At 51.5% G+C, this 14,886-nt stretch overlaps 1 protein-coding gene across 1 annotated transcript in view; it reads right to left on the bottom strand.

The window, feature by feature from the left end:
• LOC147667591 (thioredoxin-related transmembrane protein 2-like) overlaps positions 1–14,016 on the bottom strand; it is a 62,162-nt gene extending 48,146 nt beyond the window's left edge. Inside the window, exon 1 of the mRNA XM_086948794.1 lies at positions 13,784–14,016. Within this exon, the coding sequence (XP_086804920.1) occupies positions 13,784–13,972 (189 nt within the window). The 5' untranslated portion in view covers positions 13,973–14,016. The remainder of the gene's footprint in view (positions 1–13,783) is intronic.
• Positions 14,017–14,886: the final 870 nt, after the last annotated feature.

The raw sequence follows: 14,886 nt of genomic DNA on the forward strand, positions 1-14,886 counted from the left end.
ATCTGCCCAAAATACTATGTTGAGGCACCAGGTTGACAAGACCAGAACTCAATCCCTCGTCTGTTTACATAAGACATGGCTACTGTGTTGCCTGGCTTGATTAGCATAGGATGGATGCAAATGATTTCCTGAAAGTGCAACAATGCCCTGTAAATAGCTGATCTATCTCTCCAGTTGGAAGACTTACATTTTTCCTGAACCGGCCATCTTTTATGAAACATCCTAGAGACACACCCCTCCTTTCTGGCATATGTTGATATTATCAAAGGACGTGGTAGTTATAAAGGAAGAGCCCTCCTGAGAAACTCCAGTATTACCCACCATTGTAGCTGTTGTTTGATTTGAAGAGTTGCAGGAATTTCTCGATCCCAGTCTATCGGAGAATGTTTCCAAAGTCTTAGAGGGGGCATAATTAAAAGCCAGATGTAGTCTGGCCCAGGGACACATACAAGGCCACATGCCCCTATACCTTTAGCTAAAGACTTGCAGGGGCTTCCTTCACCGATAGTGGAGATATTAGAGCAGTTTTAGCCTCTGTGCTCTAACCTATGGAAGGAAAACCTTCCCTACCTTGGTCTTGAATAGGGAACCAATGAAAGTCATTTCCTGCTGAGGTGCCAGGTTGCACTACCTGTAATCTATCATTTCATTTAAAAAAATCTTTATTTCGATCACAGATCATAAAAGATGCATAGTATTTGTACACAGTAAAAAAAGATTAAACATAGTGTGATCCAATGATTAAGAACATTTTAAGAAAAGGGAACATGGGGTACAATAAAAGGAGAAAAATTTCAGGGGTACTATTATATAAGTTTTTTCAGTGCTCGATTCCGGATGAACCACATGGAGGTCAAAAAATTTGAAAGGGCGAAAACCACAATGGGAGAAAGGTCTGACTTTAAAATTCTATAGGCAGGTTGAAAAGATCTGAAGCCCAAGTTTTTAAGTAGCGGGACTAGCCAGTATCTCCTACTCCTCTCGTAGCCCTTGCAGAAGAATACGGCATGAACATCATCTTCTTTCTGATGAGCACACACTGGGCAGAGTTCTGTGGTGGATCGTGATTGCCATGACGCTGTGAATGAAGCTAGAGGGAGGCATCCATACCTCCACTGTAGAAATAATTTTCTCGTAAGTGTGGGGGAGATTGAGTCAAGAGCACTTTCAAGATGATAAGAGACTTTCGCTTTGAGGAACGAATGTGTCAAGGATCCTTCTCTCGTGGCATCGATAGCTTTTGTCAACATCAATTCATAATATGCTCTCACGAGTACTTTCTTTGGAGTCTTTACACAAAAGTTTAGGGGATCCCTCCATAGTTCCGGGAAACCCATCTCCTCAAGCATTGCCCTGACATAAATCATCCACGGAATTCGTTTGGCGTTCCTTAGCTCTAGAAATTCCTGTAATTCCTCTCTGTAGCTTGTAAGGTCTGGGCTACACCACAGGCGCCTCCAAAAAGTTAGCGGTTTGAGTCCCAGCTCTTCTGTTATAGATCGAATTCCCAGGTCTAGTCCGAGGGGGAGTAGGGGGGTGCTCTGAGGTAGAGCGACAACCTGTCTCAGGAATTTATTTTCAATTAGCTGTAGTTTTGGGAGTTTGGAATGCCCCCACAATTCACCCCCATATGTGACACCCGCCCGGGCCTGGGTTTTGTAAATATGCATAATTGGGGTTAGTGGGCGATAGGAAGATTTGTTCGCCAGACGCATCGTGCCACCCGCCAACTGAGCCAGTTTGGTCACTTTGGTCTGGTGCGTCGTCCAAGTTAGATATTCGTTTAGAGTAATCCCCAAGTATTCAATATTATGCACACGTTCTAATTGGACAGTGCCCAGCCTGGGAGGGTCTCGATTATGGGGGTTTGGATTTAAGATCATAAATTTAGTTTTTTGTGGGTTGATCTCCAAACCACGTTCGGAGCAAAACTCCAGAAAGCCATCCAAGATGCGTTGTATTCCCATAGGGGATTTAGACAGCAGCAGGGTGTCATCTGCAAACATAATTGCAGGCACCCTGCTGCCTGTCAACTTTGGGGCATCGGTGTTGGCAATCCTGTTTAGGTGGGCAACAACCCCGTTCACAAAGAGGCAAAACAGGGTCGGTGCGAGCACGCAGCCCTGTCTCACCCCTCTGCGAACGGGGAACCTTTCGGTTAGCTTGCCACCTTTGCCACACCTTACGCGGGCATAGTTGTTGCAATGGAGTCTCATCAGGATTGCCAAAATATCTCCGGGGACATTTAGCTCTTCCATGACCCTCCACAGCCTTGCTCTGGGTACCAAATCGAAGGCGGCACGTAAGTCTACAAAGATGGTATATAGAGTGCCGCCCTCGATTACAGCTGTTCTCCAATAGAGTAGGTTTAACCTGAAGATTTGGTCTATGGTCGAGACACCCTGCCTGAAACCTGCCTGGTAGGGGGACAGGATGTCCATCTCTTCTATCCAGGCCAGCAATCCATGTCTTTCAAGGCAATTCCTTAATGATCTCCACCCTTCTAGGATCTTCTCAATGGAGGGAGCTTGGAGAAGCCAGTAGTACAGTATGGGTAAATATTCCGGCCCCGATTGTGAAGACTTGGAATCAATGGTGCAATGGTAGTAAACAATCTTGGTGCTTATCTTAATCCAAGGGGAGATTTCAAACTGATAATGTCTCTTCCCTACTGCAAGCCTTAGGAACTTTCAATGCTTCCTGCAAACAGATATATGGATGTAGATATCCTTCAGGTCAACTGTTATTAGGAATGCACTGTCCAACACCAGGGGGGAGGGGTGATCTTCTGTAGAGTTTCCATTTTAATAATAATTGTACTGGAGCTATAAATTCAACCTGCGTAGGCCAATGATCATTCTATAATCCCACAACGGGTTTGGCACTAGAAAGGCCTTGGAGTAGACACCCTTTACTCTTTTAGATTCCAGTTCTGGTGAAATTGCATTTTTCAGAATTAGTGTCCTGATCTCAGATCTCAAGGCTTGCTTCTTGATCAAAAGTACTGGGCTAGGGATCCAAAGTCCTACCAATTATGGTCCCAAAGTCCAGAGGCAAGGAAATAAAATCTATTCTACTACCTAACTCACCAAGAAATCTGAGATAGACTTTTCCCATGCCTTCCTGAAGAGCATTACCCCCTTCCTACTGGCAACCTTCTTAATAGTCAGGAGCCCTCGGTCTTGGATGGAGGTGAGCTCCTATTTTTCTGTTCAGTTTGAGTCATATATCCCCCGCCCCTGTTCTTCTTGGGGTAGAATTATGGCATCTGTGTTGATCTCCTTGCTATGGCTGGAAAGAGGATTTGGCATAAGAAGACTACTGGCAAAAAATGTATTCTTTAAATTATTAATGCAGTTTCTTCTTGAGTTTTGCTCAAAAAAGTGTTGTACCTTCAAAGGGCATCCATAAAGATATAGATTTTATCACTGAATCTGCTTGCCATTCACATAAGAATAAATTCCTCTTTGCAGCCACAATGGCTAGTTCAACTAGAGCGGTGACTCACGAAATCAAATGAAATGTCAGAAAGGAAGTCAATCTGGTTATCAATTTCCTCCAAAAGAGAAGAGCACACTACTCACCTGTGATTGGCCTTAAGAAGATCATTAAAGTTCCAAATCTGAGACTGGAACTTAGGCACCATAAATTCCAGCCCATGCCCCAAGGTGAAATCCAGAATGGGATTTTTCTACTGCAGAATTAGTCTTTTTATCCATTTGGTCTTTTAGAATGCCATGCTATGCGATAGAAGAGCATCCCACCAACCTGGCTACCAGAGAGTCCACTGCTGCGGAGTCTGGCACAGTCTTGTCAATTTGTTCAACCTCATAAACCTAAGAATGGAAATGTTCTATTTTCTGAACATAACAGACACAGGAGCATGTATGGGAAGATCTAGAAAAGGATCTTCAGGAACTGCCCTAAAACAGGATTCCCTGAAGCAGTAGGAGTTTCCTTCACAGGAAAACCCATGTTACTTCTTATTCCTGCCAACATTTCTAGCAAAAATGACTTTGTATATTTTCCTGTCTGGGCTGAGGCAACAGGTACCAATTACCTTTTCTGCTGAATGTGACCAAGAAGAATTAGGAAATTCTGTGCTCACTTTGAATAAGAAGAAGGAGCTTGAAGCTCCATAACTGTCTCAAGCACAACCTTCTTTATAAACTTTTCTAACGAGAGATCCAACATCTCACTGCGGCATCTTTTAGAGCGAGGGGGAGAGTGATGCAAAGAGGATGGTGATGAACATTCCACATAATTCCTCTTAGCAGTGCGCTTTCCCATTTTAAAATAGCAGTATGGGGGGCGTGGCCAAGATGGCGCCGGAGTAGGACGCACTTTCTACCCTCTCCGGCGCCGCTCCTACATGGCAACGTATAGCGGGGTCCCAAGAGTGCTGCCCGGCTCCCTACGAAGTGTAGCGACTGGCGGAGTGCTCCGGTGCCACCGGAGAGGAGTTCTGAGGCCGGCGACGCCTCTGGGGGCCGATCCAAGTTGCGGCCTGTGAAGCCGCGTCCTCGCGTGCTAGAGGGCCCGGCCTCGACTCGAGCGGCGTCTCGCCCCTGACGGGCCCGGCTGCTGCTGGTGACCCCCCGGCGTGGATCGGGGGCAACGAGGAGGAGCGCATCGGCGGTCCCAGCGAGGCGGGCTCACTGACGGCAGCCCTACCCCCGACGGAGGTGGACCGGCCAGGGCGCCTTTACTTCCCTCGCGCCAGGGCACGGCGGGGGACACATCGAAGCGGCGGCAAGGTACTGGCGCAAGGTACTGGCGCAGACGCGCAGAGCATTGCGGCTGAAGGGGGCCTGAGCCGGGGGCGGATCGAGAGCGGTGCCTCGGCCCTCGGGGAGCGAGGACTTGACCGACAGCACCGGGGGAGTCCTTTCGGCTTTCCGGCGCTCTGAGCTCCTCTCCGTCATTGCAACTGCCTGCTAGAGCGCCGCGTTATTGTGGAGCCCTCGACCTGGGGAAGGTCTGTGTAAACCTTGGGGGCTGCCTTCGAAGACGCTCCTCGTCCCATAGGTGCTGCCACGTGTGAGCTTGGAGGGACATTCCATTAGCTGCCCTGAGAGCCCCTCGCATATCACAGCCTCTGCGAGGCGAAGGTACTTCCTCTGCGTGGCTTGGTCCTGCCCAAAGGAGCACTTTACCCTCATCAGCGATTGGGAAGATTAACTGCCTGAGGTGGGCGACTCACAGTGCGGACCGGCGCCGCCATCTTGGTGTGCCCCTGTTTGGTGCTCGTCCTCACTGTGCTGCTGGCTGGAGGCGCCCACCGCGTTTTCCCCACACCTGCAACCAGCTGACCGCTAGCGCTGCGAAGCTGACTCGTGCACCCTGAAGTGGAGAGGGGGACGCGGCTGGAGGACACGGAGGCCTGTTGGAGGCGAGCTGCATTCACTGACCACCGGAGGGGGTCTCTCTTCCCGCGACGGCCCGCGTGGTCCTGCAGGTGCTGAAGGTGGGTGTCTAACCCGGGCATCGGCGTGCAGTCAGCGCCCCGAGAGGAGGAAGCCGCCTTACCGACTGGGCACGCCTGGTTGAACACGGGATAAAGGGTATTGCGCCGCCGACGGGAGGCCCGACGCTGTGGGTCCCCTGCTGGTGACTGGTCCTCCCAACTACGTCTACCTAGAATTTGGTGGTGGGCACGAGACGAAGAACGCGGCCATGTCCAATTCACAGCGCAGAGGAGGGAATAAGGGGAAGGAGGGGGCCTCCAAACCATCGCAGCAACCTGCGTCGCCGGGAGCCAGCGGTTCCTCTAAACAGTCGGATGATGAGGCACCGGCAACCAAGGCCTTTATGAAGGAACTCTTCGCTACCATCAAGGAGGACATTACCGAACTTCGCACACAGCTGGCCTCGGACCTCAGGGAGGTACGGAGGGATGTCGATGGGATCGGCGAGAGGGTGGCAACGCTGGAGGACCATGACCTTAGCATGGCTAATGATGTGCACCTACTCCAGCAGGACATCCTACGTCTCACAGAGCAGAATCTGAGTTTGCAGACCCACACAGAGGACCTGGAAAACCGCTCCAGAAGGAACAACATCCGTATTAAGGCGGTCCCGTGGGATGGCGAAGCGGGGGACCTGCGTGGGTACGTCCAAGCCTTGTTCCTTCAGATCCTAGAGGATGAAGATGTGCGAGAGGTCCTGATGGACAGAGTGCACAGGGTGGGGCTGCCCAGGAGAGGGGGGGGCCCACCGCCGGACATCCTTGTCTGTGTGCATGACTTTCAGTTGAAGGAGAGGATATTGAGAAAGGCTAGAACCATTTCTTCATTACAATTCAGGGGCCATCACCCCCAGCTTTATCAGGATCTGGCGGCGACGACCTTGCAGAAGCGGAGGGACTTCCGGCCAGTGACCGCCTTCCTCCGGGAGCGCGGGGTGTCCTACTCCTGGGGTCACCCCTTCCGGATCGTCTTTCGGTGGGAGAATAGACTGAGACAGATCAACTCCCTGCAGGTGGCGAAGGAGCTGCTGGGCATCGAAGAGTCGACACCATCGCAGGAGGCGCGTGGCTCGCCCTTCCGTGGGCGACGGCGCTCTTCCTCGTGGCACAGGGTGGGCCCATCTCCGGAGCGGCGACGACCAGATTCGGCGGCTAGCGCACAAGAGAGGGATGCAGCGGTGGCATCGGTGGCCTCCGCCACTGTGGCGGACTCCCAGCTGGGCTCTGGTGCAGCTTGACCCCACTTCAGCGAGGTGGCGTCGGGGAGGGCTCTTGGCCTGAGGTCCTCGGGGTTCTGAAGTACTTTTGGAGAAGACACCCCGGATTTCGGACCTGGGGGTCCCAAGGAGGACTCCCCTGCCCCTACTACAGTCCAGTGGGGGACTCTTGAACCGTGACCTGCTGGAACTGAAGACTGCGAGGTTCAGGTTCAGTGCCCTTGGTGGCATTTTGTTGTTCTTGGTTCTTGGAGGGGTGCTGGGGGGGTTTGTTTGCGCTCTGATTATGGGTGTCATAGCGGGGGGTTTTGGGTTGGGGTTGGGAGTTCGAGGGGTGGCGGCGACACTGTGTGGTGAATGTGTGACGTTTGTGTGTTGTTTTGGGATGTGCCTTTTACTGGCCCCTGTGTGCCTTCGGACTGTGCATGCCGGGCGCGGGCTGCGGTACGACCATGTGGGTCTCTTGGAGTGGATGTGGCTGGGACTCTTCCCCCGAATCCTTCTGTGGGCTTGGGCCCTGATGCCTTTGCGGGACCGGTGCGGGCTCCGAGGCTGTCTGATTGTGAGCATGGCGTGGACTCTGTGTTGCCTCTTATGCCTGTCTGCATAGGAACGTGGAATGTGAAGGGCCTTAACTCTCCGCAGAAGCGGCAGAAACTCTGGAAGTACATCATGGATCATCATTTAGACGTGGTAGCCCTCCAGGAAACACATCTGGCTAGGAGAGATGAATTGAGGCTTCGACATAGGCAGTTCCCCCTTATTTACAGGGCATCTGCGACCACGAAGCATAGAGGGGTGGCCCTACTCTTCAGGGCTTCCCTGCATTTTCAACCTATGGGGGTTAGTGGAGATAAGGAAGGCCGTTGGCTGCTGGTGAAAGGTTTGTTGCGTGGACGCCTATGTACTTTTGCTGTGTTGTATGCCCCTAATGCGGGACAGAATGGCTTTCTGCAGGAGCTGCTGGACAGGATGGGGGACTTTGTGGAGGGTCACTTACTCTTATTAGGAGATTTCAATATGGTGTGGGACAGGGGTCTGGATAGCTCTGGGGGCCGCAGGGCAGACTCTGGGGTCTTTTCGGATGAAACTAAGCGCCAGATAGGGGACATGGGACTGATTGATAGTTGGCGCTCTCTCCACTCGCAGACCAGGGATTACACTTTTTTCTCCAATGTACATCACTCATACTCCCGCATTGATTATGTCTTGGTTAGTCAGGCCCTCCGGGGGGACATCCAATTGGCTGATATTCTTCCGCTTTCGCTATCGGACCATAGCCTCGTTGTTCTGGGACTGCACTGGGCCACTGGGGGAGATGGCTGGCGCAAGTGGTATTTCCCGGCGGCTCTAGTGCGTGATGAGGATTCGTGTAAGGCTCTGCGCAAGGCTATTGGTGACTTCTTCCTCCTCAATCCACCTGCGGACACATCGGTGTATACCACGTGGGACGCATGCAAGGCCTCTCTGCGGGGCACATGCCTCGCCCTCAATGCAAATTTGAACAAGCTGAGGCGCAGGGAACGGGAGGCTCTGGAACTGGAGCTGGCTTCCTTAGAGCAGGCCCACAAGGCGAATCCCTCGAGGGTGACTCTACGCCCCCTGACGGCGGTGCGAGGGAAATTGAGGGCCCATTACAATAACAGGGCGGAGTATACTCTCCTGCGTCTTCGGCGCACCTCCTACTCCCAGGGCAACAAGATTGGGCGCCATCTTGCCCGACAACTCCGGGACAAGCGTGAGAAAGATTACATAGGGGGTATTCGCGACCACATGGGCTCTGTCCAGCACAGAGATGCCGACAAAGCGACTGTATTCGGGCGCTTTTATGAGGCGCTCTACTTGAGTGACACCCTTGATTCAGACGCGCAGTCCAAATTCCTGGAGGATCTGCCCCTCCCGAAAGTCTCAGCAGAATGGAATGATTCACTGTCTTCCCCTATCACCCGAGCAGAGGTCTTAGACGCCATTAAAGGCCTGAAGCTGCACAAGGCCCCGGGGCCTGACGGCTACACGGCCATCTTTTACAAAACGTTTGCCTCTGAAGTGTGTGACTACCTGGTCTCCCTCTTCAACGCAATGGCGGTTGATGGCAGAACCACGGACTCTATGGCCGAAGCTCTGATCACTGTCATTCCCAAGCCGGGGAAGGATCCTACTCTCTGTACATCCTACCGGCCGATCGCGCTTCTCAACTTAGACGCTAAGCTATATTCCTCTATTCTGGCGGGTAGACTGCAAGATCTGATGCCTGTTCTAATTCATCCGGATCAATCGGGGTTCATTAAAGGCAGGCAGACCCATGATAACCTGCGCCGCGTCATACACCTCATCGAAAAGGCGGATCGATTTCGCGTGCCTGCAGTGCTAGTGGGGCTCGACGCGGAGAAGGCCTTCGACCGCGTCGACTGGGGTTTTTTGCACAAGACGCTGGTGGCCTTTGGTTTTTCGCCCTCCTTCGTGCGGATGATTGAGGCCAACTACAGCGGTCCTATGTCCCGAGTGTTGATCAACGGTCATAGGTCCCCGAGTTTCCGTCATTCACGGGGGACGCGCCAGGGATGTCCTCTCTCGCCCCTTCTCTTTGCTCTTAGTATTGAGCCTTTGGCTGTGGCGGTGCGGGACAATGAGAGGATTTTGGGCCTTCCCTTCACGGGAGAGCAGCACAAGATCTCGCTGTTTGCGGATGACGTTCTGTTGTCTATCAGGGAGCCTGCGCTGTCGCTCCCGCATGTCCACTCGGTGCTCTCCGTCTACGAGGAGGTGGCGGGCTTCAAGGTCAATTTCGATAAATCCTACATCCTGAATCTGACCCTGTCAGCAGGGGAGGTACGGCTGACCCGGCCGCTCACCACACTCGCCTGGGCGTCGGAGTCCTTGCTTTACCTGGGCGTGCGATTGACCCCCTCCGTGCCTGCCCTATTCCAGGCCAACTTCCCTCCGATGTTCTCTACTATTAGGGCGGAGCTGGAAAGGTGGAAGCCTAAATACATCTCGTGGCTGGGCAGGATACACGCTCTTAAAATGGTGCTTCTTCCCAAATTGTTGTACCTCTTTCAGGCGTTGCCTATTCCAATAGGGTTGGATTACTTCCGCAGATTGAAGACTATGATGCTGCAATATGTCTGGCAGGGTGGCCGTGCAAGGCTCCCGTTTTCGGTCCTGCGGCGACCACGCTTGGAGGGTGGGGTTGGCTTTCCGGACATGCATTTATACTACAAGGCCGCCCAACTGAGGGTCATGGTAGAGTGGTCCCAGCAGCTATCGGAGAAGCATTGGCTCCACATGGATCGGAGTGTTGCGGGTCGCTCCATATGGGACCTGGCCTGGAAGCCTAAAGCAGACCGGCCAAAAAATGCCTACATTAGCACTCCCACGAGCACGGTATTGAAGGTCTGGGACACGGTGAGCGGTGATGATCGCTGGACCACGTTCCCGTCCCCGTTCACCCCGATTCATTTCAACCCGGCTTTTACCCCGGCCCTGGAGGAGGGCCCCTTTGATGCTTGGAGGGAGGGTGGCTGTCGATCCCTCACCCATTTATTCCATGGCGTCGAGCCCCTCACTTTCCACAACTGCATGAGGGACTACGGCGTCCTCCCGACAGAACGCTACAGACATCTCCAACTCCTGCATTGGGCAACGTCGCCTGCCGTAGTAGACGCGGCTACCAGACCCTTGTCGAAATTTGAATCCTTCATTCTTCACACCTCCACCATGAAGGGAACGATTTCTTTCCTGTACAACCTACTGTTAGACTCTACCGTAACACCGCGCCCGCGTTATCAGGACCACTGGGAGGCCACGCTGGGGAGGGACATCTCTACTGCTGAGTGGCGGGCCTTATGGAGAGATGTGACAACACATAATCACTCTAATGACCTCAGAGAAGCACATATGAAACTCGTCTTTGACTGGTATCTGTATCCCTCTAAATTACACCGTATATTTCCTACTGCTTCGGATAGGTGTTGGCGGGGCTGTGGGATGTTAGGGGACTTTAGCCATATATGGTGGGATTGTCCCGCCATCAAGCCATTCTGGGCTGAGATTCTCTCCCACATGAAGGATCTCCTGGGTTACCCGATCCCGGCTACCATGGCTTTTGTTCTACTAGGGCTTAGGGATCCGCTGCTTGAACATCAGACTAGAGCGGATAAGCGAGTTATGTGGCTATGTTTGGGTGCGGCCAAGTTGACTCTGGCAGCAGCGTGGAAGTCTCCGTCTGCCCCAGCTCTTTCCTTGTGGCATGCCCGTTTGTGGCGTCTGTTGAGCATGGAACGCCTCTCTGACATCTTCCTGGGGAGATTTAAAAATTTCATGTACAACTGGGGCTCGCTTGTGAGATTTCTGTCCCGAGGCTTGCCTTCGGCTGTGTGTCCGCCGACACTGCGATCTCTTCATCTTTTCCAACTCTGAATACGTGAATGTAGGCATGGCACTGTGTGTTTGTTGGTCGCCGCCACCGGGGGGAGGGTGATGTTGGGGAGGGTTGCGGGTGGAGGGATAGTTGGGGTAATCATCTTGTGTTCTTCCTTTCTTTTTCCACTCTCTCGCTATGATTGGCTATGACTAGGGGGGGCTGCTGGACACTGGACGAACTTGGGCTGGACTGGATGCTACACTGGGTGGATACGCCCCCGTTGCTTATCGGACTGTTGTCAGCTACCAGTGAACTGTTCCTTTTTTGCATGCGCCCTCCCTATTTTCTGCGCCCCCTGTGTGGGGCTGAGTGGCGACATGTCGCCGGTCTTTCTCACTTTTTCTGATTCCCCTCTTACTGTCCCCACCCCCCTTTCAGTTTCAACTGTTATTCTGCAAAATAAAAAATAAATTTAAAAAAAAAAAAAAATAGCAGTATGCCCAGGTCTGTAGCCAGCTGGAGCAACCTTCCCCATAGCACTCTGCCTTCGAAAAGAAAGAGATATGTGCTATCTAAAACAGAAAGCTTGCCGATTGCGCAGTCCTCACTATTGACAGTGCATGCATACTACTCAGATACTGCAGAAATAAACCAGAGAGGTTCCGTCTACATTGTTCATGTGAAACACGCTTTACCGAGAAAATGCAAAGCACTGCTCAGACAGATAAAGAAGGCCCAGCTCTTCAGCATGAGTTAAATATGGAAAAGCCACCCCAACTGATACAAGAGGCCCAGGTCTCCCACATCAGTCAGGAATTTAATTACCTGAATTTTTATCCCATGCAGACAGCCTTTATCCGGTGCTGAATCTCCTAGACAAATTTGTGCATGCCATCATCACGAAAAACTCTAAAGCATATATGCACCCAGCACGAAATATCCAGAGAAGCAAACAGCATAACTAAGGTGTGCAAATGGCCACCTTCCTAAATACCTGTCTCAGCCAGGAGACAAAAGGGAAAACTTAGAAGTGACCCAGGGGAAGCATCCTGGGTGGGACTTAGTTTAATTTTTGTTCCTTTCTCCAGTGATAACTGGGACGAGGAGGGGGGGCAATGCTGCCCATGTTGTCAGCACACTGCGTTTTGAGCCCTATGCTTTTATGCAGCAATGAACTATCCTTATATATACTATACCAAGCATGATGTTATCAAGTGCCCATTGTGTACTGGACTCATGGTGTCCCTATGACACAGAATGAAGTAGGAATTCGAAATGAATGCATCATGCATGAAATTGGTGCAAATGGCAGTTACACATGGATAGTGAAATGATCCGGATTTAAAGCTAGAGCCGGGAGTTTGTGAGCGGCTGGCTACTGGTTGCCATCGCAATCATGGCCTCTGCTCGCACCGGCCCTGGCGGGCAGCCCTTATTGACGGCGGCATTACAGGTTGAGTTTTCTGGTGAGTTTATCTGAAGTGAAGTTCTCATTTCCTGAGGCCTCACTTAATGTTTTGTGATTGTGTGTTTTTTTGCTGCCTGGCCTCATTTGCAGGTAATGACCTCTGGAGACCGGCCCCAGTCTTTCACTACAAACGAGTTCAAATGTTACGAGCTGAAAACATCGATAGGCTGGAGAAGAAATTAAACTGTTGAAAGGTCAGGTGCTTTGATTCCAGGCAAGTTTCTAGGAATCCGTCATTGTTTGGGCTTTTTTGGGGTTGTGCTTGCAGCCCTCATCGGCCAGAGCATGCTTCCCGGGCCTACTCGTCATGCGCAGGTGGAAGGCTGATAAGGACAGGTTTTCATCTTTTGTGCATTAGACAAATCCTCGGCTGTGTAGTTTTACGGTGTTCTCTTAATTGCCCAGTGATTGAGTCAGTGGCGAGCAGGCCCTTTGTAATTAAACATCCTTGTGTTGCACTGCAGAAAGTGGCGCCTGGGAGCTTACTTCAGTCTGTACCTGCCAATCACACGGCATGGGAAGAAGGGGGAGCAAAAGGGTGGCATGGATATACCTGCTATAATGCCATCACAGTGGGGTGGACGGCATGGACAGAGTGGTTAGTGCCCTTCTATTTACGGTGCTTTACAGAATTTGAAAGATCTTAGAGTTTCTTGTTGCTTAAAAGGGTGTAATTTATGGTATTCATGTTTACTTCGTTTTCATTGCTTGATTTCGTTGCTTGATTTTGCAAGTAAGAAAGTGTCACTCGTAGTCATTGAAATGTCACTCATACTTTCACTGAAATTATGAAAAGTTCACACATAGCAATCTAAAACCTTGGCAGCTATGCAAACAGCTGTCATCTGGTAACCCTGGGTAAAAGGTCATCTGCTAACTCTAGTTAGAAGGGATCACAAACAGGTGTCCTCTGGTAACCCTAGTTATAAGGTCATCTGGAAATGCTAGTTATGAGGGGTCACAAGCAGGGTACATGACGTACATAAGGTCATCAGGGGTGCATGAGGTCATCAAGGGGTGCACGAGGTCATCAAGGGGTGCACGAGGGCACCAATGGGGTGCATGGGGTCATCAATGGGGTGCATGGGGTCATCATGAGTTCGTATTGAGGTCATCAAAGGGGTGCATGATGTCATCAGGGGATCGCATGAGGTCATGACACACCCCCCCCCAGCCCTGCAGCGCTCCGGTGCCGCCGACAAGGGGCGCTCAAGGTCAGCCGCAGGCGGCCTTGGCCCTTTAAGAGCCGTGACGTCACGGACGCTTACCCAGTCAAAGTCGCAGGAGTTGCCGTCCTCGCGCTGGGTGGGCAGTCCCAGGCACAGCGGCGGCGCCTTCCGCACCAGCGGGAAGGCGAGCGATAGCAGAGCCGAGAAGAGGTAGTAGGGCCGCGCCAGCCATCGCGTGAGCCGCGGGGCCGAGTACAGCAGGGCGAGCAGGGGTGCCAGGACCGCCATGGTTCAGGGTTACTGGACTGGAGCAGGTGCTGACGTCATCACGCAGGGAGCAGCCAATCAGACGCTGCGGTGGCAGATCTAGGCAACCCTGAGACGCAACGTCAGACGCCATCATGGAACTGGATCCTTACGAGCAACGACTAGACCGCCTCCTTGGACATACGTATGTCATTAGTGGCAGGGGCGCGACGGCCATCTTAAAACAGGCTAGGGTCACCTTAGTGCTGTAAGGACGGTCATCTTGGACAGGGCTCTATGCCGCATTGTGCGAGGACTCTGATAACTTTGTTTACCCTTGACATTTGTGTGCAGCAACCGCCCCTCCTCACATACTTTCAAAGCAGCAGAAGTTCAATTGCCCTGCCTAGCACCTTTTTAATGTCTCAGCTGGACAGCATATGAGCTGTCTCGGAGTGGCATGTTGTATGTACTTTGTGGGCTTCAGCCCGCCCCCAGGCTTATCATTTGCTGACTTTATCCTCACTCTCATATCTTCCTACCCATTTGTCCATAGCTTGCACACGTCATACCTCTTCGTGTGTTTATCCCTCCTCATTGCACATCACCAAGTAAAGTGTTATGAATTTTTTGTAACCTTTTAAAATATTTTTTTCATCACACAGAAGTACAAAACAACTGAAATATATTTTGGAATGTTTGTACAGTGGACTTATCAGCTATTTAAATATGTGTTCGGAAAAACCTGATACCCTGCAGCCTGTCATTTCACACGTCGTACAGCAGGTCAGACAGTTCACTTTACAAATTCCTGGAACTCTGCAGTCAGAGAAGAAAAAATAGTAAACAGTTTTCCAGCATTCGCAACAAGAATTTTCAATTTGTTTAATGACGTGGAGGCGAGGATTATGCTTCTCTTTCTCTTCTCTTCTCTTTCTTTTTCAGCAGCCAATCAA

This window comes from Lissotriton vulgaris, unplaced genomic scaffold (genome assembly GCF_964263255.1).
Source record: "Lissotriton vulgaris unplaced genomic scaffold, aLisVul1.2 SCAFFOLD_409, whole genome shotgun sequence".
Lineage (NCBI taxonomy): Eukaryota > Metazoa > Chordata > Amphibia > Caudata > Salamandridae > Lissotriton > Lissotriton vulgaris.